This window comes from Tympanuchus pallidicinctus, unplaced genomic scaffold (genome assembly GCF_026119805.1).
Source record: "Tympanuchus pallidicinctus isolate F22 unplaced genomic scaffold, pur_lepc_1.0 scaffold2, whole genome shotgun sequence".
In the NCBI taxonomy this organism is placed as follows: domain Eukaryota; kingdom Metazoa; phylum Chordata; class Aves; order Galliformes; family Phasianidae; genus Tympanuchus; species Tympanuchus pallidicinctus.
The window spans coordinates 43,223,665-43,246,887 of record NW_026294721.1 but is presented as its reverse complement, the minus strand read 5'-3'; the positions used below and the strand labels follow the sequence as shown (position 1 = coordinate 43,246,887).

General features: G+C 38.3%; 1 protein-coding gene across 9 annotated transcripts in view; it reads left to right on the top strand.

Annotated features, from left to right (window-relative positions):
- The window catches only part of WDFY3 (WD repeat and FYVE domain containing 3), a 139,691-nt gene that overhangs the window by 50,142 nt on the left and 66,326 nt on the right, over positions 1-23,223 (top strand). For 8 of the 9 annotated variants that reach the window (XM_052682973.1, XM_052682976.1, XM_052682972.1 and 5 more), the window contains exons 8-16: positions 1,774-1,960; positions 4,828-4,994; positions 7,835-8,302; positions 9,642-9,740; positions 13,432-13,625; positions 15,783-16,240; positions 17,898-17,981; positions 20,697-20,874; positions 21,231-21,445. In XM_052682973.1, coding sequence (XP_052538933.1) covers positions 1,774-1,960; positions 4,828-4,994; positions 7,835-8,302; positions 9,642-9,740; positions 13,432-13,625; positions 15,783-16,240; positions 17,898-17,981; positions 20,697-20,874; positions 21,231-21,445 — 2,050 coding nt within the window. The remainder of the gene's footprint in view (positions 1-1,773; positions 1,961-4,827; positions 4,995-7,834; positions 8,303-9,641; positions 9,741-13,431; positions 13,626-15,782; positions 16,241-17,897; positions 17,982-20,696; positions 20,875-21,230; positions 21,446-23,223) is intronic. The other variant, XM_052682977.1, reaches the window with a different exon arrangement.

Genomic DNA, 23,223 nt, shown 5'->3' with positions numbered 1-23,223 from the left:
TCTGGAGCCCCAAGTACTTACTAAGGGTGTGTTGGAACAGCTAGCTTGTATCCGGTCAGCCCTGCCAGTTCCCCAAGCTCAAAAACATTATCCACCTAGCCCAGGGCTCTCCAGCCTTTGCTTGGCTGTCTCCCACACCTCTTACAGGGGCACAGTTCTCAGTTCCTGTGCCACTAGTGTGACAGCCACCAACAGAACGAAGCAGCCAGAACCATTCAGTTTTACCTGCTGGTCTTATTTGAGGGAAATAGTGTCCTGTTTTTGGTATGGAAACTAGTATACAGGGGGAGATGGTGAGAAATTTTGGAAGCTAAACCTACCAAATACTTTACCCTCAATGCATCTATAAAGGAATTGCTCAGTGTTTGCTTCAGAAGGGCTGCTGCCACACTAGTTAGTGGCTAAGGACTTGTGAGAGCAAAGTGAAATGACAACTGGTGTCAGAGAGGATAATATGCATGGGGAGAGCCTTGAGAACAAATTCCTGAATGAAAATAGTGGTGTGGCATTAATTTAAAGTATGAGTGTTGAGTTATTTAATGTTTGAGATATGAAATTTGGTAAAACCTATTTACGACATGGTATTTAGGGCTTTCAAGGCAGTGGCACCATCTAAGTGCAGATTTATTTTTTTTTCAGTTGAAACACTTGTTTCAGTGAGCCGACATTCTTACCACAAATTATAGTAATCTGTGGTTACTGTTTCCCCACGCTGTGGCAAGCAAATTTTTACAAGGTGCTGCAAAACCTTTTTAGCAGTTTATGAAAGATGTCACCCTGTCTCTGCATACTTCACAGTAAATGTTAATCTGTTTTTTCTTGCACTAGCACCATCTTTTCAATTCCAGTGAGAAAATAGTGAGTGGACAGCATGTCTTAGAAGCACAAATTAGACATCAGTTAAATGTTTTCAGATTAGATTTTAAAGCTGATAATTACTTTGTGTGCAATTGTAGCAAGCTTCTGATGGATTTATGATGATACATTAAAGTGAACCTGACTTAAGAGATAATGTGTCAGGAGACTCATCTTATATTAGAGAAAAGGCTTTTCTTCACACACAAAGAAACATCTGCTTGCTTATTGGGTTTTGATATGAACTTTTGGGAAGTTCTCTAATCTGTCTAGCTAGAAATACTTGCACTTTCCTGTAAATACTGGAAAGTTTGAGTAGGGAGTCACTGAAGAGGAGTATCTTTGAAACCTGAAATCTGAGTACAGATTTGGGAAAGGGTTTTGGAATGTGCCAGTGGAACATGAGAGAGATGTAGAATGAGACAAGCTGTCTGCTTTGCCTCAGGATTCTTTGACCTGCATGTAATGCCAGCCAAGGTATTCCTGACCAGGGGAGCCGTACAGTGAATGTTCTGTGTCAGGTTTTACCTAACACCATAGTATACATATTATAGTTCAGGGCTTTCTATAGCTGTTTTTAAGTACCGAATAGGATCTTTTAGAATTATTAAAACAGTTCATATTTTTTCTCGTTTGACTGATTTTTCCCAGGTGAACTTTTCAAATAAAAGTTAGTATTTATCTGCTCAGTCGTCTTCTTCAAGAGGTAAAGATTATCCAAGGGAGGACAGGGCTGGCAGAAAAAGGATAGGAATTGAATCTGAAGCTACTCATCTCTAGGAATTCTGTCTGGCTAAATGTTGCATGATAAGAGATAATGAAGTAACCATTACCTTTTTGCTATGTTTCACTTAAAAACTGTTTTCATTTCAGTGATTAATGTCAGTAAAATCCTACATTTCTTACAATTCTTTGCAGAAAAAGAATGTTTGTCCACGTGTGTTCAGAACATGCAGCAGTCTGATGACCTTTCTCCCCTTGAAATAGTTGAGATGTTTGCTGGGCTTTCTTGTTTTCTCAAAGATTCCAGTGATGTATCACAAACACTACTGGATGATTTTAGGATATGGCAAGGATACAACTTCCTCTGTGATCTCCTCCTCAGGTATGTAAAAAGAATGCAGACAGATGGCTGTGAGCTCTTTTAAAAAAAAAAAAAAAAAAAAAGTCCTATGAAAGAATAGTTCAATAGATTTAAATGGAAAATAATGGTTGTAAGTTGCTATGAAATGAAGACTGTAGGACCAGAACATCAAGTTACATGCTTCTCTCCTGCTATGAAACTATGTTGTTTAGGTTATTATTCCTTGGTGCTGTTTTGTTTGTTTTTTTTGTGGTTGTTTTTTTTTTTTTGTTTTTTTTTTACTTAATCATCTTTTATGATAAAAGAAGCAAGTACTGTACTGTTGGTGCTGATGTTTGCTATTCGAACACAAGCTGCTAACACAGAAATGGAATCTGTATGTACATGTTATCATGTGTATGGGAGTCAGAGGTGGTTGGAACCAGCACTGTAATAGCCATTAATGAGAAAAGTTAATGTTAAGAGCTAACTCTGGTTTTTGTTTTGGATTCTGAGTTGTTAGTTTTTGTACCTAAATATTAGAACTTAATTTTCTATACTGTGCTACGTTTTTATGTTTGTTTGTTTGTTTGTTTGTTTTTTAAAGAATATCAGACTTTATTGTGGCATAAGAAATCCTTAGTGACAGTTACAATCATGCATAAATTGCCATCTGTGCCGAAATTGCTACAATACATGTTATGTTATTGTTCTTTCAGTATAAATTGTGGTTCTCAGTATAAATTAAATTATTTGAATGAATGCTTTGTTAGATATCAAAAACTTGTTGTTTTCTAGAAACTGTCAGTTGGAGGTTAGGCAGAATTTGAGGAATGTGCTGTCATGAGCAATTTCATTTTCAAGCATAAAAGTGATCTGTACATCAAGTGTTTTAAACTGAGTTTCTCCTGAGCTTGCTCATTTTCTCAGCCAAAGAGTGGAGATTCCCTGGCAGATGTATGAGAAGAGGCAGAGGAGTGTGTGTTTGTGTGTCTGAAAAAGGAGAGCACAGTCACACAGCACACCAGTTTGTCATTTGACACGACAGAGTTAAAGTACAGCAGTGTGTTATCCTTACTTCTTTGTGAACTGTCTCCAGAAAAATTGCTGAAGACCTTGCAAGAAATTCTTGGAAGAAGGTCTTCCAGTATGCAGTACTGTATACTGTATATACTGTATATACAGTACTGCATACTGTCATGAGGATGACTGTCATGTAGGAGTATGAAATGTGGGCACTGGGAGTCCAGTCACAAAGAAGGAAGGCTTTGGAGCTGATAAGGCGAAATAGTACGTGAAAATATTGACTTAATAAGATATTTCCAGAAGACACTGTCTGTGAAGGACAAAGGGCAGGGTGTGTGGAGGATTCTCATAATAGTAATGGATGGGCTAAATCCTTCTGTAGTGGTGGTGTGAGTGAGGTTCAGCCATTGTTCTCACTGCGGAGAAGTTGCAGGATGCAGAATGAGTTTATCAGCATGAAGCAAAATACTGCTTACACTGCATAAGCAAATAAGGGATTGTGGTTCCTGTCTTTCTCCTCAGGTCTGCAGAGACTTAGAATGCAATGAAACATTTGATGACTTTCAAGTGCCTTCCCAGCTAGAAGACAATTGCATAGCAATTCAGTTGTTCAGTTGGTTTCCTGCTGATTTATGCAGACAGAGGTGATGTTGGGAGCAAGCTGGCCTGTTGGTGCTGCTGGTTCCAACTACCCCTTTGCTGCCTTCCTCTGCCCTGTCACTGCAGCCCCATGGTCTTTAACTGGGCAATTTTCATGGGATTAAGAGAAAGCTGTTTGCTCATGCTGTCTTCCTTAGTTTTGTCCTCTTGAAACAGTAATATGTGAATAACAAGATTTGAATGTGTAAGCACTTGATTGGAACTGAGAAGAATAATCTGGGTTTTAATGGTTTGTGGTTTTTTTTCTTTGTGGTTTTTTTTTTTTTTCTTTAAATTTTCTCTGACTGAATTACTATCAGTAAGTGGTGATTAGAATTAGATGTGACATTTTCTACCCTCTAGGATTTCTGAAAAAGAGTCTGTAGTTCTAAAAAAGATACTTGACTGTGCACTTCTAGGTATTCTGTTTCTAGTAAGACTATTTCTTTAACACAAATTATCAGCTATAAATGTGCCACAGTAGATTAAGTGCAGGTTTATTTACTGACAGACTATCGAGGTATTTGCCTATCAGCTTCCTATTCATAAGAGGATTTATCATGGAATGGTTTGGGTTGGAAGGGACCTTAAAAGCCCTCCAGTTACAGTGCCCCTGCTGTGGATTAGTTGCCATCCACCAGCTCCCTTCAAGTACTGGAAAGCCTCAGTGAGGTTTCTCCCCAGAGCCTTTTCTCCTCTGGGCTGAACAAGCCCATCTCTATCAAGCTGTCTCTATAGGAGAGGTGCTCCAGCCCTCTGATCATTTTTGTGACCTTCCTCTGGACCCATTTCACCAGCTCTGCATTATTCCTGTAGTGGGGGCCCCAGGCTTGAATACAGTACTCCAGGTGGGACCTCACTAGAGCAGAGCAGAGAGAGAAAATCTGTCTCACCTCTCTTGCCCTGCTGCCACTCCTCTTTTTATGCAGGATACAACTGGCCTTGTGGGTAATTTAGAAATAAATGTTAATATCTGTGCAGCTTTCTAGCAGGCTGTTGAGTTCATGGCAAGATTTATGAAGTGAATTTCTAAGTGAAATAAATGTATGCTGTCATAAATCCGTTAATGTTTGACTGACTGAATGGTTAGAAATGTGAATGGAGAACGTGTGAAGTAGCATACAGGGTACTTGAGGTTATTCTCTAAGTTAACAGGGAAAAATGAAAGAAGTCATTGATGACGGTGATTTGAGTTGAAATGGACTTGTGCTAACATAGTCTTCTGTCATTTTTGTATCCTTTAGACTAGAACAGGCAAAAGAGGCTGAATCGAAGGATGCTTTGAAGGACTTGGTTAATTTGATTACTTCCTTAACAACATATGGTGTAAATGAATTGAAACCAGCTGGTGTTACCACCGGGGTACCTTTCCTACTACCTGGATTTGCAGTGCCACAGCCTGCAGGCAAAGGTGAGAGTTTTTTCCCTCTTTCACTCTGTTTTAAAATGTAAACAATAAAATGCAGAGAAGCTGTGTACTATGCAAACTGCTTGCTATTGAGTATAAATTCTTTTACTAAAATTGCTTATTGAAACCCTTGGTTACATTGTCCTAGAGGTCCTTTTTCTTTGGGTTTAATACTTAAAAAAAGTGAATGTACACTTTTGTGGGTTTTTTTGTTTGTTTGTTTGTTGGTGTTTTTTTTTGAGAACTATAGGGCAAATGAAACATCTGCACGAAGCTCATGACATCTGTTTGGTTGTTTTAAGGGATTATCAATATGGGAAGATGCACGGATTTGATTTACAGTGTTTTAATCTGACCTCACAAAAGTTACAACTTACTGAAGGGTTATGTGCTGCTTTGGTGGTGGTTTGTTTTTGTTTTCTTTTGTTTTGTTTTAATCGTGGAGATTTGCTTTCTGTTACGCTTGCTAAAACTGACAAAAGCTATTTTGTGAGCTGTTGTTTCATTGCCAGTGAGTATTCAGAGTGGTGGGAGTGGTGAAACCTGTTGTGTGCTTGCAGCCACAGTGAATTATGATATGGATCTAAGGCTGAGAAAGTTTGCAGGGGAAATATTTTTATAAAAACAGAATTTTGATTCTACACACTAAAAATACAGTTTGATTTTGTATGTAAGGAAAGGACTGTGGAGTTTAGCAGATGACTGTGGAGCTGGCTTGCTTATTGGACTTCTCTCTGGTTTTAGTAACATTAGAGATATTTGCAAAGGTTTGTGATATGACAAGGTGATCTTTATAGCTTGGTGGATATTTATGGATTTACTCAGACTATTTCTCTTGTATATCTACTCTCTTTGGACAATCACTTTTCTGGTGTTGAGAAAGTTCATTATTTGTGAAATCTGTTTTCCCTTTGCGCTAAACAGGAAAAGATGATATAAGCAGAGTTAAGTTTGTTCATGTTCGGGTAATAACACTGATTTTTTTTGCCTGAGCTAATCAGCATTGATGATATGGTAACATAAGAACCCATCGTCTCTTACGTTCTCAAAAAAAAAAAACAAAACAACCCACCTCATATTTCATTTTATGATGTTTGTCATGACATCTGTCTGTTCCTTTTATTTCTCAGTTCTGTTGATGAGTTATCTGTGGAGAACGTATGAACACATTGCCTTAATTGCTTTTATTTAAATCTTTTTAGGTTTTGAACTCTGTAGAGATGCTGAAGATTTGGTTTCTTCAGGGGTCCTTGTAACAATCAAAGATAATGCATTAGTCTGCTTGATTGCCTGAAACAACTGTTTATACTCAATTAGAACATAACCAGTTGTGTCTGTCACTGCCTATGTTTCTTTCATGTTTATTGAACTCCATCCACTTTCCAACATTTTTCATTTTAAAGAAAGCATGCAGAACACCTTTTAGAAATGAATGAATGTGACTTGCAATTTACTGTGAATATTCTTCCAGTAAGTGAAAATTGCATGTAACTTTTCAAGGAAGTTTGTTGTTCCTTTCTGGAGGAATACAGCAGGGAAAGTAGTAAGGTTAGACACTGAGATAATTTAATTTTCTTCTAAATTGGACAGCTGAGTTTGTAAAAGATGGAGACAGTGTTATACTGGAGACAGTAGTATTCCATAGAGCATACACTAGAAACCGAGATTCTTCTTTTACAAAAGGTTTGGAAATCATGTTAATGGTTTATCTTTAGCTTGTTTGAAGGTAAGGTTTTATTGTTAGATTATCCCAATTTTCTTTTATACTTGTATTTTTTTTCCAAAGGATATTTATCATGAGGTGGTTCTTACACAGTGGGATTGGACCACTATGAGTTGTACCATCCTTATAAAGGTTACTACATTGAGATTTGAGGCAACTTTCTAGTAGGGTAATATTTACACTGTCCATTGAAAATTATTGATGCCACAGGAACACATGTAAGTGAAGTGATCTTTGGCTAAACATATGAGATCTGATTGAAATTTATGGCACTTAAAAGAAGTTTGATGTAGCTTTTAGAGATGTAAAGTCTCTGTGGCAGTAGTACTAGCACAAATTCTTCCATTTTTAATTGAATTCCATTTTAATTTCCTGATTCCTATTGATAATAATGGACCTTGCCAAAGCTTTCTTATTCACAGGCTGATTCCCAAAAGCCACCCCAGTGCCATCATCTGATACTGATATGACTATTGGTGTAAAATTCTAATGCAAAACTGAGCTTCTGCAGCCCTCTGGAGTTTCTCTGTACTTAGCTCTCTTTTATGACACAGAATTTCAAAGAGTGAACAGAATGTGATAACTCAGAGGCCATGCGTGCTGTTCAGCTTTGAACTCAACTGATAAGGCTTTGTCATTGCTTATTGGTCTGTTAAGTGGAGGTGATCAGGTGCATGTTCTTCTGAACTTAGCCAACCCAAAACTTGTGAAGGATGTAGTGGTCTTCTGTATTACAGAATGCAGAACATTTTACTGCTTCCGTAATGTGTTTTCTTGCACACCAGATAGATGATACGCAGGCTTTATTTTTTTTCTCTAGAACTGCATCTCCTTGCATATTTTAAAAATAGGTCACCCTACCCTATTTGGAAGAAACTGTCATTCATTTAGCTGCATGTGTAAACACTTGCTTTCAAAGACACGATGTCATCTGAAAGAGTAGTAAATCATAGGATTTGCAATATAATCGGTATGCAAAGGCTTCTTCGAAGAGCCCATTTTAATTAAAAAAGTAACGACTGTTATTAGAATGCATGGAATGTTATTAGTAAGTGTGCTCATTGAGACAATCAAGAACTTTCACTTTTTTCTTCCTATCCCACTTTGTTTTCTAATTTAGGTCACAGCGTGAGGAACATTCAAGCGTTTTCCGTCCTTCAGAATGCATTTTTGAAAGCAAAAACTAGCTATCTAGCACAAATTATCCTTGATGCCATCACAAATATTTATATGGCGGACAATGCCAATTACTTCGTTTTGGAATCGCAGCACACGTTGTCTCAGTTTGCAGAGAAAATTTCTAAGCTTCCAGAAGTGCAGACCAAATACTTTGAGATGCTGGAATTTGTTGTCTTCAGCTTGAATTACATACCCTGTAAAGAACTGATCAGTGTGAGCATCCTTTTAAAATCCAGCACTTCTTATCACTGTAGCATCATTGCCATGAAGACGCTCCTGAAATTCACCCGTCACGACTACATCTTTAAGGATGTCTTCAGGGAGGTGGGGCTTTTGGAGGTGATGGTAAATCTTCTTCATAAATATGCAGCCCTTCTGAAAGATCCCACTCAGGCTTTGAATGATCAAGGTAGCGTGTGGTCTTCCATTTTACTAATGCATGTATTTTTGACTGGGAATGCTGGAGGATAATGGATATGAGGAAAACAAAGAAAGATGGAATGCGTATCTTAAGGGCAGAGTTCTGGCAGGTATTTCTGTGTCATCCCATAAACACACTGGGGTTCCCTCTCCCTTTCTGTCCTTCACAAGGCAATCTCAGAATATCAAAGCAATTTACTTTTTCAAAGACTTTCACTGTACTGTTTTTAATGTTAAAGTTTCTGTACATCAAAAGAAAGAGTGAAGAAACAATGCATAGCCTGCCCGTTTCTCCCCTGCTTCACCCTAGTTCTCTTGACTGGCCCCCTAGGAGTGCTAATAAAACTCTTCATGGGATTATGTATTTAAGTTTACTGACTTCTTTTTAAAAGGCATTAGGCCTATATTCTAATAAGAATATTACTAGAAGAAATTATATCTGTTTTCATGTCCAAAATTGGAAATCTTAGAGTTAAGCCGCTAATTGCTTGGCAAGTACAAACCATATTTGCATGCTTCTTAATATATTTTTTATTCAAACAGCAACAGAGTTAGCATGTGTCCGTAGCACTTCTATATAGAATTGTTGACTGATTTACCTGGGTTTATAGTATGAAGCTTTGCTGGTGAATCAGTTGATTATATGTAAAAACCTACATTGCCAGAAACTTATGTTGGAGAGTAATTTCTCAAGTGCTTCTCTATAAATGAATGAAGATGACATCTGATTAGAGAGCTGCCTTTTGGATGTTGCCCTCACGTTCCACCTTGCAGCTTATTAATCATTCTTTTTTTCTGGAGTGTTATCCTGTGCTTAAAATACCACGTGCAGTGTCGGTTCATCTGTTACACCTGTCAAATTATCAACACATTTGTTTTACTTAGGTAGATGTAATTTTGTGCTTTTGTGTGGAATTTCTCTTTGTGAGTATTCAGAGAACAAAGCTGATCCTGTTGGTCTTCATCAATGATGTGGCGTTGTGACTTGAAGAAACAATATTTGGAGATGTGAAACAACACATACAACTACATTGTCAGGGACTGAGCTCACAGAGCTCAAAAGCTTCTGTTAAAATTCTTGGTTTTATAAATGGCGTTTTCACACATTTCATAATTAAGCTTTCCTGTGGATGCTCATGCAGAATAAATCTTACTTGCTTTGAAATTTGCTTTGAAAACAAACTAATGTTTGTTTTCTCTGGGGAGATAAAGAAATGGAAAGCGCTGCTGGAAAAAATCAAGAAGCATCTTAGCAAAGAGTGATGTTTTAAAAATTTTATTTTATTTTTATTTTTTTAAAATGTCTCTACTTCTGCAATTCTTTTTAGGGGATTCAAGAAACAGTTCACTTGAGGACCAAAAGCAGTTGGCTTTGTTGGTTATGGAGACCCTGACGGTTCTACTACAAGGCTCAAACACAAATGCGGGTAAGTAGAAAGACCATTGGCGAAGCACTTTAAAAACAAAGCAGTTATAAAAATGCAATTGAGATATTTGCCTAAAGACAAAGTAGTCCTGATTTTCTATCTTCAGGCAATTAAACACAGTGAAATATCCTTTTTCTTTCTTGCTAAGTTTTCTTCCATAAGAGAAAATCAGTAGCATGACCTGGAGTACATAAAATAAAGGAATTTAGTTTTGGGTTTTTTGGTTTGTTTTTAGTTGATGTGCTTGGCAATTTTTTGCTTAAAAAGAACCATAGGCATCCATTTCTCCTCAAACATTACTGCAGTTATCTGTAGTAGGGCTTGTAGCACTGGTTTCCTTACAACAAATGTAAGCACATAATTGCACACTTAATTTTGACAATGTTGTGCCTACTGAAATTTGATTCAGAACTGTGTGCCATCTGTAGTGTAAGATGTTTCCTTTTTTTGAAGGTATATTCCTAATCAGTACCTACAAGTAGGCCTAAGTTACGAGTATCTATTTTTCTGAATGAGGCAGATGATGCTGTACGTTATTTATCTTACGAAGAGCAACATCAAAAAAGAAGATGTTTCTTCACATTAGTACAAATTGTCTCTGAGAACTTAAAAATAAAGCAACTGAAAAAGACAGCCTTTTGCTTTGCTTTATGAGAGGAAGAAGATGAGGGGAGGACACCACCTAGAGAAACAAAGTTTCTGGCCACAGAGGCCTTTTTCTCCCATTTCTTCTTTATTTTTCTCTATTCTGACTGCTGCTTACTCTCTTCTGGTTTGGTTCCTGTTTTCAGTTCAATGTGAGAGGTTAGAATCTGTGACAAATGTCTCAGAATGGAAGCCTACAACTGTCCAGCTCAACTGGCTGCTCATTGTTTAAGCATAGCTCCTGGCCTAATGGCAGAAAGCTTTTAACTTCTTTATTTTCTGTTGTTGATTAAGCAAAATGTTTTCTCTAAATACAATTCAATGTTCAATAACTTTTGGACAAATTGGAGTACTTTGCTGAACAAACTTCTGTTTAAAAAAAAAAAAAAAGTTTGCTGTTTTAAAATTTTTCTTCTGCAGTGGTCTTCCTTATATAGATGAGTTCATTCATATTTCTGTGTATTTTTTCTCCATAAAAGCAAATCTGAAAGCAGTATAATTGGCCCTAAAAGAGAATTGAAATGTGTATATCTGTTTCAGGGGTAAGGTGATATTTACAAAAGTGAGTTGCTTCTAAATGAAATATAATTGAAAAAAGGTAGAGGGAATCTACAGGGAATAGTCTGACTGTGGAGTACGTCTTCAAGTTTATGCCTTTCACATTTTGCAAGATTATACTACCTCGAGCTTTCTAAAACAATTTTGTCCTTTTGCCTTTGGCAATTAATGTGCTTTCTATCTGCCCCTCTGCTTTATTTCTTAGATTCAACAAGGTGGTCATGGAAAGCAGAGTGGCTTGCTGAAAAAATGTCCATTAAGTTGATGGCTGTCTCTTTATTAACTCAAGGGAATAGTGGACCAAAAAAGTGTTCTTAAGTGCATCAGAGCTGGTTAAAGTGATAGCTTTCTGCTGTAATCCACAGATGGGAGTAATTTTAAGGGATTGACAAGAGCCATCATATGGATGAGTCTACTGCCACTAGGTATAAGGTCACCGGAGGATTCTGCAGCTCTAGTTAGGAGTTTAGGGCTTCCCTCCAGGTTAAGGAAGATATACTGGGGAGAAGTGTTCTCTTTTAAGAAAAAGCGAGGGAAAATGGACTGTATCTCTTCTCCTTTCCTACAGAATAGTGGAGAAGGTACTTGTTCTCATCTGAAACCCATGCTCTTTTCCGGCAATAAAATGAAAAAACAAGTTCATGTGCTTATGTACTAACAGCATGCAAAAACATATCACAACTTGGAAAACTGATTTCTTTATATCACTTGCAAGTTCTGCTAGAGGCTGAATCAGAACATAGAGGTTGTTATTTGTGACCTACAGGAAAAAAAGAAGTTTCATTTGTTTTTTGCTTCGCTTTTTAATGTTTTTCCTGTTTTATGGGAGTGTACTCATTCGTACTCATTCAAAAGAGCTTTTGACTAATGCAATTCTGGTAGATAGTGTTTCTTTGCCTCGTGGGTAAAAATGCTTTAATACATTAATTCTGTGTTGTCATTCACATCCTTCAGAGGAGTTTAAATCTTGCCTGAGTAGGGCAAAAATGTCTGTTATCAGTGAAAGCAAGTGGAAGACAACTTCTCTTCCTGCTGGAGGCCGAGAACTGGGTGCCAACATGTCTCATTTCACTAGCAGCAAGGAATTATAGCACTGCTGATTCTGAAAGACTGTAACTGAAGTTATAGTTGGGATTAACAGCTGAGATTCAGGGTAGAGAAGTAACTGCATCTTAGTGCACTCTGGAGGAAAGAAAGATACTAATTAGATATTTTCTGAATGAGTTATCAAAATTGAACAAACGTAGTGGTACTTCAGAAAGGGTATGAGGTTATATAGTCTGGCTCTGTGTGCTGAACCTACGTATAGATCATTCTGAGTGGATGTCCTGTGTAGCTACTGAAAAGCGCCAGGTTTCTGTATAGCTTTCCTCCCTTTATGGTCTTAATGACTTCTGTTTTTCCTCAAATACAGTGTGTTCTCTGCTGTGAGTTAAGCTAAAGTCTTCTTGTCATCTGTCCCATTGCCAGCACTCTTGGAAGTCAACAGCAGATAGCTATTATTTTTAAAACAACTATGTGTATGCTGGATGACTTCTATCTTTGCCTCGTGTCTTAGGTGCATCGTTGCTAGTGCATCATTGTTAGGGTCCTATGGTATTAATTCGCATTTTTTTTCCCCATGTGCTATTTAAACATAGTTGCCTCGTGGTAAATTTCTAATCCCCTGAAACCTCCACTGTTGTCTATGCCATTTCACTGCTATGCTGCTTTTTTTTTTTTAACAGCTGGCTCTTGAATTTTGTCCACAACACTGGATTTTTACATCTGCCAACTCAACTTTATCCACGTACTTACTAAATATGCTCATTCTTATATTAGTAAAGGCATTATTCACAACACTTAAGCAGGGTGGTGTGTCCTTTGTCAAGTCAGAAGGGCACAGTCGAGAAGACATTACTCTGAATTGATATTTCAATTAGTTCTGTATTTATCTATTGTTGCAGAGATGAATCTTGGCGAAAGAAAGCTTGTGTATTACCTCGCAGTTCTTGTGGAGAGAGCAGATCCATGCTCATAGCTGGCTGCTCTTCTCCAGCAGCTCAGTTATGTTTTTGTCAATGAAACAAATTACTCCAGAGTAATAAATGCAGTTCTTAATGAAAGCATCTGATAGTCTTCATTAAAGGTGCAGCTTTTGTTACATCTTTTAGTTTAGTAGACTCTTTCACCTGTATCACAAGAAGAATAACATTTGTTGAAGTAGCTGAATTATTGAGGAGGCTTTTAGAACTGCCTCCTTATATTCAACACCTTTGATGGAAACATTTGAAGAGGAGTTCTGTTTTGTTTGTTGTGAGAGGCAAATACTAGTACAAGTCATTAAGCATCCATGCACCTAAAACCCTGTCATCCAATCTTCAGAAGTGAATCAAAATGTCTTTGGTGCTTCCTTTGTTGTTATTTGTTACTGATTATATATTATTTTCCTTTATTACCCGTGCTGCTACCCTTACAACCTTCCCATCCCTCCCCCCAATCTGCATAGGTATTTTCAGAGAGTTTGGTGGTGCAAGATGTGTGCACAACATTGTGAAGTATCCACAGTGCCGACAGCATGCTCTGATGATCATCCAGCAGTTGGTGTTGTCACCTAGCGGGGAAGATGACATGGGCACTTTGCTGGGACTGATGCACTCTGCTCCACCTACAGAACTCCAGCTGAAAACAGACATCTTAAGGGTAAATGAAGTACTGCTTAGGTCTCCCTCTTAAGACGTTCATCTATAGGTTTCTTTTTTTTTTTTTTTTTAAAAGAATGCTCTGAGTAAGGGATTTCATGTACATTGTCCATATACAGGAGCTGAAAGTAGTCTATTTGATGCTTTTTTTTCTTTTTTTTCTGTCCGTCCACGACAGGTTTCAGAATCACAGAGATGAAAACTAGTGAGTGATTTTGCTTTTAGTACAATCAGCCTTAGGGATGAGATTATACAGCTATGATAACCTTCCCTGCAGGTTATTATTCAAGTAAATGTTTTGGGAGTACGTAGGGAAAAAATCAAGCATGTAACACACAAGTGTATTTTCAGCACTGGCTTGTGTTGTCTTGGGGCACACTTGCTTTAATATAACACAGTATGTTAGTTCTAAAAGTTGAATGTGTCACTGTAAATGTAAATGGTAGTGGCCACAGAATAGAAGTCTATATAAGGGGAACAAAAACAACAAACAAACCCAAACAAAAATAAAACGCAAAAAAAAAAAAAAAAAAAAAAAAAAAAAAAAAATTGCATCCTTAAGCAAAAGTAGAAATATTGCAAAAGAAGCCTGGCAGAGGAGGAAGAAGACTTATTTCTTACAAGCTTTTTGGCTGCTAATCTAAACCCACAATTTCTTTTCAGAATAGCTAATATTTTGAAAATAGACATAATACTGTTATGTTAGGCTAGAAAAGCTAGGCAAGTAGTATTGGGTAAACATGAGTGTTACTCGAGAGAATTGGCAGACATTTAGGTTCATCCTTGTTAGAAGGATCCGTAGTATTCCTCTGACAGATGAGCAGCCATATGTTATTCTAAAAGAGAAAGAGGAAAGCTAATAACAAAATGATTCATTTAGCGTATTTTGTCTGTCAGCATCTTCTAGTTTTAAGTGTATCTAATTCATGACACTCAAAGGCAGAGAGAAGTTACCACAGTAGGTAGTACTATGGTAAGTCAAGGTTCTTGTCCTCTTTGTTTGACCTCTTGTATTTGCCTCCATTTGCGCTGTTTTGGCAGTGGAATTGACAGTCGAGATTGTTGCAGTGGTACATCCCATAAATTTGATCCAGGTTTGGCAGGAAATGAGATATTGCCCTTGAAAGAGTAAAACACTGTTTCACTGTCCATCCTCAGAGTGCATCAAAACAGTGTGATTATGAAGAAATGAGAGAAATGAGTACTCAGTGATGGAAGATTTACTTTATTTTTGTGCTCTATTTTTTTCTGGAACAGTGACAGTTTTCTGCTGCCTGTGACACAGGATATGGAGATTTATTTTTTTTCCTCCTCTATTTTGTTTATTCACAAATGGGTCAAAGTTCCTGTGACAGCTGCTTTTTTTAGGTAGTGTGGGAGTCGCATCATCACTGAGTCCCCAATTTCACAGAAATTTGGATGTTATTCTGTGATATTGAGATCCCCATTGTTTCCACTGTTTGTGCTGTATATTTGTATTTCTTTTGATCAGTAATATTTTCTGCATAATTGTTTTTCTCTTAGGTTTGTTTTGGGGCAATTTTTTTAAAGCCATGTTTCATTCAGCTCAAATATTTATGGGTTTCTATGGGAAAGATTAAATCTAATACTTTTCTTACTATTTACTTACTATTGCTATTCAGTTTTGAATGCTGGCAGTGCTTTGTCCAGAAGCTGTGGATTACTGCAGCCTGTATTAATGTGCTTTGAGATTTTAAGTATTTTGATTACTCATAGCTACCTACAGTTGTTTGCCTGTTCTTTTTCCAAATTGTCTGTGAAGTATGATGGCAGAGTAGTTTCTTCTCTAGCAGCTGTATTCTCTGCCTTATCACTAAGAGAATTATGTGATAATTTAGGGCTCTGTTCTAGACTCGATCAAACCTTTTCTCTTGGCCGCTTCATTCCTCAACGTATAATTTCTAAGTTAGGGATGATGCTTTATTTCCTTCCCTTTGTCTTTTTATTTTGTAAGTTCTTAAGGATGTGGACTTTTAAAATACAGAGGTCTTTGGAGACTTGATGCGTTACCCAGTTCTGACAAAAGACAATAGTTTTGCTTGCATATCAAACAGAAATGCTCCTATTGATTTTTTTTTTCCAAGGAATCAGTAATGCTGTTCTATTTTCTTCTTCATTTTGTTTGTTTTGTCGGTAGGCCCTCCTGTCAGTGCTGAGAGAAAGCCATCGTACCAGAACTGTTTTTAGAAAAGTTGGTGGATTTGTGTATGTCACATCTTTGCTCGTTGCTATGGAAAGATCTTTGTGCTCACCACCGAAGAATGGCTGGGAGAAAGTAAACCAGAATCAAGTGTTTGAACTGCTTCACACGGTGTTCTGCACACTGACTGCGGCAATGCGCTATGAGCCAGCCAACTCTCATTTCTTCAAAACAGAGATCCAGTATGAAAAACTGGCAGATGCTGTTCGATTGCTTGGCTGCTTCTCAGACTCAAGAAAAATAAGTCCATTGAATGTCTTTCCTTCAAATACACAATTATTTCAAAGACTGTTGGAGGATGACCTAATCGCTCTGGATTCCGTGTCACCTACGCTAAGACACTGCAGCAAACTTTTTATATACCTCTACAAGGTAGCAACAGATTCTTTTGACAGGTACGAACTCTGTTCTTTTTTCCCTGGTGTTTCTCAAAGTAATTTCAAATGTACTCATGGCAAGCTTTTGTATATCTGTTTAAATCTATTTCTTTGTTTCTTCATTTATTGAGAGAAGTGGTTACGGTTGGACTAGATGATCTTATAGGTCATTTCCAACCTTGTGATTCTATGTGAAGTAAGATGTCTCTGACTCACCAAATATTGACATAGCTTACTGGTATCGTCAGGTGCATGAGACACTCCCTCTGATGTTGAACATTCTTGTCACAGCAGTAATTAAAACTGGCATATTGCTGGTGATTGTATTGATGAGTTTAAGCAGCTTGCTGGTAGATAGACAGACCTCCTGATTGCTTTATCTTACGGACTGACCAGAACTTTATGCATTTATTAAGTCAAATGAGAAATTGGCTTTTCAGTGTTACACATTAACTTCTTTCCATGGAAACATGGGATTTTAAAATAATTCAGTGGAGAATATGACAAATTTATTTTGTTTTAGACAGATAGGCATGTCCTTCAAGTTCTATCTAACCTGTCAGTAATAGTAATTATCTGGATGACATCAGAGTTAAACAGGTAGAATTTAAATGACAACTGATAAGAGGAATGAAAAATAACGTGTCTTTTGAGATTGTTTGATGACAGTAAAGCATATTGAAATACGTATTTAAGATTTGCTTTATCTGAAGGTAGTCCTCATGTATCATTCGAGGTCCAAGAACATCAGATAAAGCAGAGGGTCTGTATAAATGGGTCTTGAAGCTTGTGTACCCCAGGTACTTAATGCATATAGCCCTGTTATTCAAAGATGGGCCATCTGATTTACAGACAAAGTAAGAGTCTGGTTTTTCCAAGTGTTACAGGTGTGATCTTATGTCTCGAGATATTGTTAGAGTTGGAGGTTGGTCAGGTTCTTGAAGTAGGTGACTGGTGAAGCACCGGACTTCATGGTTTGTGAAAGATTTTCCTCCAAAGCAGCAAATAATCTCTTCTGGATTTTTAAAACAGCAAACAAACAGATACCTCACAAACCAAGTACAGAAATTAATTTCTTAACCTCGTTTTAAAAGATTATTAAAATATCCTGGTTGTGAGAGCAAAATGTGTGTTAAGAAAGTGCTGTGCATGCTTTAGAAAGTTATAGGACTAAGTAGTGATGAGGAATCAGTGGGGTAAGTAAATTCCTTAATGCTGCAGCATGAGCTACCTCAAGTTTCTTTTTTCGTTATCATTTTCAGTGACAGCTTTTTCCGTTCCTGAATTTTCTGATCATCAGTTCTTGTGAAGTTTATGTTGATTTTTGTCTTAACCACATTGATCACATTTAACTTACCTCAGGCTTTACTTTTCCTTCTCAATTTCTGCTGTCTAATATTGAAAGATGCTCTGTTTTGCCAATGTGATCATATTGATAAACTCTGTCAAGTAATGAATGAGCACTGCAGAGCCGTGCCGTAAGACAGGGCCGTGCTGTGCACGTCCACACGTTTACCTGATGAGTGCCACTCAGCAGCGTTCTTTGTCATCTGTGTTCTGAAGAATGAGTCCAAGTAAAGACTTCACTGGTGATGGCTGTGTAAAACTAACAAGCTTTTGACCTCCGGTTTCTTCTCTAACCTCTCTGTCCTACCCCTGTCTGTTTTGTCTGTAGTCGTGCAGAACAGATCCCTCCTTGCCTGACAAATGAGACCTCTCTCCCCTCTCCCTGGGGTACGCCAGCTTTGTCGAGGAAAAGGTACCGATCCTTTTAAGAGAAATTCATCTTGTTTCTGGTTTCTCACTGTTGTTTCTTCATTCTCATTTTTCTCTCAGGTGCTGCTGTTTGTGAGGTGTTCATTTTTGCTTGTATGCTTACTGGATGAAATAAATGTCAGGGTGCATTTCGTAAAGAGTTGTATGTAGTTCTGCTAATGTATGAGAGCAAAATTTCTCCAGAGTCTCAAATTACTTTGAGTTATGTTAATGGTCGCAAATCAAAAGGTCTAGAGTAGAATGTGATCTAAGAAATGTAAAAACAATCAAGAGCAGTTCAGAGAAATTCAGACTCTGCTAGTCTGTGATGTAATGCAGCAGGATTTGTTTTTCCTCAATTGTTTTACTCAATTAATTTTTCAGGAAGAGGTACTTTTAGTCAGAAGGTCAGTGGCTTGTTAGAGTGCTCATTTGTAACAGTTAGACTTGGTCAGAGTGGCTTCTTACATTGCCTGCTTCTTCCTTTCCCTCCTTAGGGGGACAACGTGAATAATGTATAAGCATGAGTAAATTAATTTTTTGCAGAGTGTGCACTGACTTTCTGATGTATAACATTTGATCGATAGTTTGGCAGGATTTTATTAGACCTATGGTCTTTTCCCTGCCTAGGGGAAGCGTTTTTGAACGGACTCTTTGTTGCTTTTATGTAAATACTTCCATATGGGAAACTGCATAGGGAAGTTAAGGTGTTTTCAAGAGGCGTGCAAAGCACTGCTTGCTAACGTTTGCTTTTAGGCTATGGCTTTTTGCTATGTTATTGACAGAAAAGCCAACTGCCTGCTCTCCACTGTTTCCCCTGATCAGTTTGTTGCATGCAATGTCAAAGGGCAGGCAGATTGAGGCAAGGGGCCATCTGCTTGTTGGTTCATCATTCTGAGTATTGACTGGGAGTTTAATTAGGCTTTTCCTGTATTACAGCTTCGAAGTTGACTTAATAAGGTGGACATGATTGTGCTGATTAGGACACTTAGAAGTAAAATTTGTGCTTAAAATAGGATGGAAGTTTTCTCTTAGAGTGCTTTGAAGAGAGGAATTTCATTAGACTGAAAAGCATTGCTAAGTGCAATCAGATTTGTAAATCGTGTCTTCTAAAACTTATGTGGAGGTTATCAGGATTATGTTGCAAGGAGATGGCAGTTCTCCTCTTCAGGTGCTGGGAGGAAGACTTTTGCAAGAAAAGAAATACATATATTTAAATTTCTGTCTTAAGAAAGAGAAAAGGTTAAGAGACTTTTTCTGTACGATACTGTTTCAAGTTGTTCTGCTAACCTTAATTATATTTAATTTCCAAAGAAACAAGCAAGACTGCTTCTGTCTACCAAGTATTTCAAGCATTAAGTCTGCTGGAGAAAGTTTGTGTGGAAATATGGTGGTTAAAGAGTTGGTAAAAAAATATTTGGGAAAATTGATTTGGACAGATTTTTTTTCTTAGATTCATTGTACTATTGAGTGTGAGGCTTAAGTATTAGCTACAGGAATTAAGCATCAGAAATTTCATCTTTTAAAAAAGAATGTTAAATGTAAAAAGTGCCCTAGGATTCTTTCAGATGCCAAATTTCTGTTGAGCTGTCTCTAATATTTCTGATGGGCATGCTTTTGTTGTCTCTTTATATACAGCCTATTTTCTGTCCAGTACAGAAAAATTGTGCTGTGTTTTATAATGTCCTGTCTTTGGCTAAAATAAGTAGTGCCTCCAGCTTTCTCTACAAATGATCTTGCTTTTTGTTGGTGGTTTGTATGTTCAAGATGCAACTGCTGAAATATTTAGGACAGAACTGTACTTGTAGCCATTATCACCTTCACTGTGTGTCCTGTTCCAGCAGGGAAAAAAGGCTTTCCTGATGAAAAGTGTCTAATGGCTGAGACAGTGAAAGTCTGTGAATGTTATTTCTGTTGAAGGCACGTCTTCCTCACTGGGAGCAGGAGGGGCAAAATGATTGTCTTGACTGATAAGACAGAAGGGGAGATCCTGCACAGAAAGCTCTCACTTTCTGTAAAATGGCAAGCAGCACTAGATTCTCAATAAAACTTTTATCTAGGAGTATGTTTTCTTTCTTCTCACAAGTAGGTGCATACCTTAAACACTTTGTATGTATGTACATATGGACACTAAAGACTCACGTAAAATGAGGTTGCTTCAATAGTCACTGTAAGATTGAGAGCATATGGGCTGCTGGCAAGGGTGTGCACCAAGACAAATGTTGTTCCTGCTGGTTGGTTGGAAGTTGCCCACAGTTGTTTGATAGCAAATTGCATAAGTATTTGTTAAAGAAACTGGGGAGAAATGGATTCTCTGGAAGAAATACAGCTTTCAACAGGAGTACTGGTTGCCTGTGCATGCTGCTGCTGCAACTAGGATGAGAACAGGGATGAGAAAGACAACTTTTGTGTTAAGTTGTGCATCACCTGGGGAACAGATTCCCCAGTGTTAAAATGCCCTCAAGAAATTTAGACCCTTCTGGGTTGTCTGTAGGGAAAATGCATCGATTGGCTTGAGAAAAATGCTTGGTATTTTGACCTGAGGAAGGGAAAGGAGTACTGATAACATCCATGTACAGTTGGACTTTACAGCAGCTTTTTAAAAACCAACAAAACAAAACAAAAAACCCAAACAAGCAAAAAAAAAAAAAACCTCCAAAACTCAACAAGGATTGTAACAGCTGGGGGTTGTAATGGTGTGTTGTTTTTTTCCCTGCAGGCATGCATATCATTCTGTTTCAACACCTCCTGTTTGCCCTCAGAAAAACATACCTGATATGAAACTGCAAGCGGGATCTACATCCATGCAGAGCTCTGACGCGGTTGTTATTCACCCTGGTGCTATGCTTGCGATGCTGGATCTTCTGGCCTCTGTTGGATCAACTACGCACCCAGAGGTGGGCAACACATCCCTGCTGTCTTCTGCTTTGGGAGTGACTGGGCGTACTCTTACTTCCTGCCAGGAAACTCATATGCTTTACAGAACTATCAAGTTAAATAGTTATGTAGGAAAGGTCTGATAGAAATCATTTTGCGTTAGTTTGACTTCATTTGTTTCTCTCAAACGCCTACCTTTTATTTTCAAAAAAGAAGGTGATGCAGGTGTTCATTGTCCCTGCAAGGTGCACACACAACTTAGTACAGTACTTTTTGTGTGTTGATTGCCAAGGGTGGTTTCCCTTTGATTATTTTGCATAAGGGTTTTCTCAGTTTGTCTCTTCTGAAGTTGCATGTTGTTTTTCTTTCATTTCAGCATGCGCTGGACCTCCAGCTGGCAGTGGCCAACATCCTGCAGTCCCTTGTGCATACAGAGAGGAACCAGCAGGTCATGTGTGAAGCTGGGCTCCACGCACGCCTTCTCCAGAGATGCAGTGCTGCTCTGGCTGATGAGGACCATTCGCTGCATCCCCCGCTCCAGAGGATGTTTGAAAGGCTGGCCTCCCAGGCACTGCAGCCCATGGTGCTCAGGTCAGAACAACACCATTGAGTCCTGCAGAGCCAGGCCCTTGTGCCTGTGCTGAGGCTGGCTGACTGTAAATAGCCTGGATTGTTAGAGAGCATAAATGGCCTTGTGTGGCAGTGGATGGCACAGAATCCTGCTTTATTTCTCCTTAAATAGCCTGTCTTGCTTCTGCTAATCAGCATGTAGCCCTGGAGCTGTGAGGATTCAGGGGGAAGGAATATGATGGAAGGAAGTGTGTTTTTTCCCCACAGAGATTACACTAAAGTTGCTTACTTCCTTCCTGTAAGTACTGAGAGGTTATCCATAGTGCAGTCCCTGGCTAGTCTGTCAGTAAGAGGAAATGCTAAGATTGTAAAAGTGATGGTGCTACAGAAGGGAGTCAATTGCTAGATGTTTCTTTGTAGCTTTAAATACCCCAGACTGGAAAAGCTTCAGGGCAGCTGTTTGATTTGTCCCTTCAGCGTATGTGAAGGAAACACTGGGATGTGATGAAACAAACGTCTGGAGAAATGGAGCCTTTATAGAAAGAGTGGGGCTGATTGCCCTCTTCTTCAACTTTGGTAGCATTGCCTGGCCTTGTTCTGGACCAATTCTGCAGTAACTCATTCTGAGAACAGATAGAAAGGATAAATAAAGGAAGTGACTTTCTGTTGAGAATTTACTAAATTTTTGTGAAGCATAACTTCAAAAAGTTCAGCTTCCTGTATGTTAGTGCATGAATATTTGCGTATATTTCTGTGCTGATGCTAGAAAAGGAAGGTTGAAAAGTTTATTGTGCACATGTTTGGAACCATTTGTTGATACCCACACAGCTATGTCATGCTTTTGAGTTTCTTGCTGGATCTCACTTAATGTGAGGAATTTGATGTTACAATCCTCTGAGGGTAGGTAAGTGGCTGAGATACAACCAGGACAGTTTGCTGCTTCCCTTTGATGGCACCTGGAATTACTGGAAATCACTGCAGTGTGCACACTTGTCATCACAGGGTCTTGAGCATCTCCAAGCCATAGATATTGATAACGTAGCTGTAGCTACAGGTACAATCGATATCTATAAGCACAGATGTTATTAGCTCTGAAGCTGTCCTATTATAACTGAACAGATGGATGAAAATGCAGAGATGGCTTTCTCATGTAAGCCCATAGTTTCTAGGTGAGCTCACTTTCTTGAGTGTGCAGTAGGGATACCGATCCTCTCCCCAGGAATGTAGTGGCCTTATTGCCAAGAAGTTGTCTGCTTTATTAAAGCCTTTTTGATTAGTTGAAATAACATTGACTTTTGATAGCGTGTCTTTAAAGTTTGAAGTTTCAAATCAATCACGTGTAATCATTCTGTATTTTGTTCAGTATTTTTAGCTAAAAATATATTTAAGTTGCTTGGAGAAGAGAAGGCTCCAGGGAGACCTCGTTTGTGGCCTTCCAGTACTTGAGGAGAGCATACAAACAGGAGGGGTAGGACTGTTTACACGGGTGGTTACTGATAGGACAAGGTGGAATGGATTTAAACTGAGACAGGCAAGGTTTAGTTATGTATTAGGAAGAAGTTTTTTGCTCAGGGGATGGTGACACACTGGAGCAGGCTGCCCAGAGAGGTTGTGGATACCCCATCCCTGGAGGCATTCAAGGCCAGGCTGGATGTGGCTTTGAGCAGACTCTGCACCTTCCTGAAATTGGGGTTGAAACAGATGATTTTGTGGTCCTTTTCAACCCAAGCCATTCTATGTTTCTATGAAGTAATTAACTTTAATGGTATTGTGTTTGGTGCCATTCTGGGATACAAACT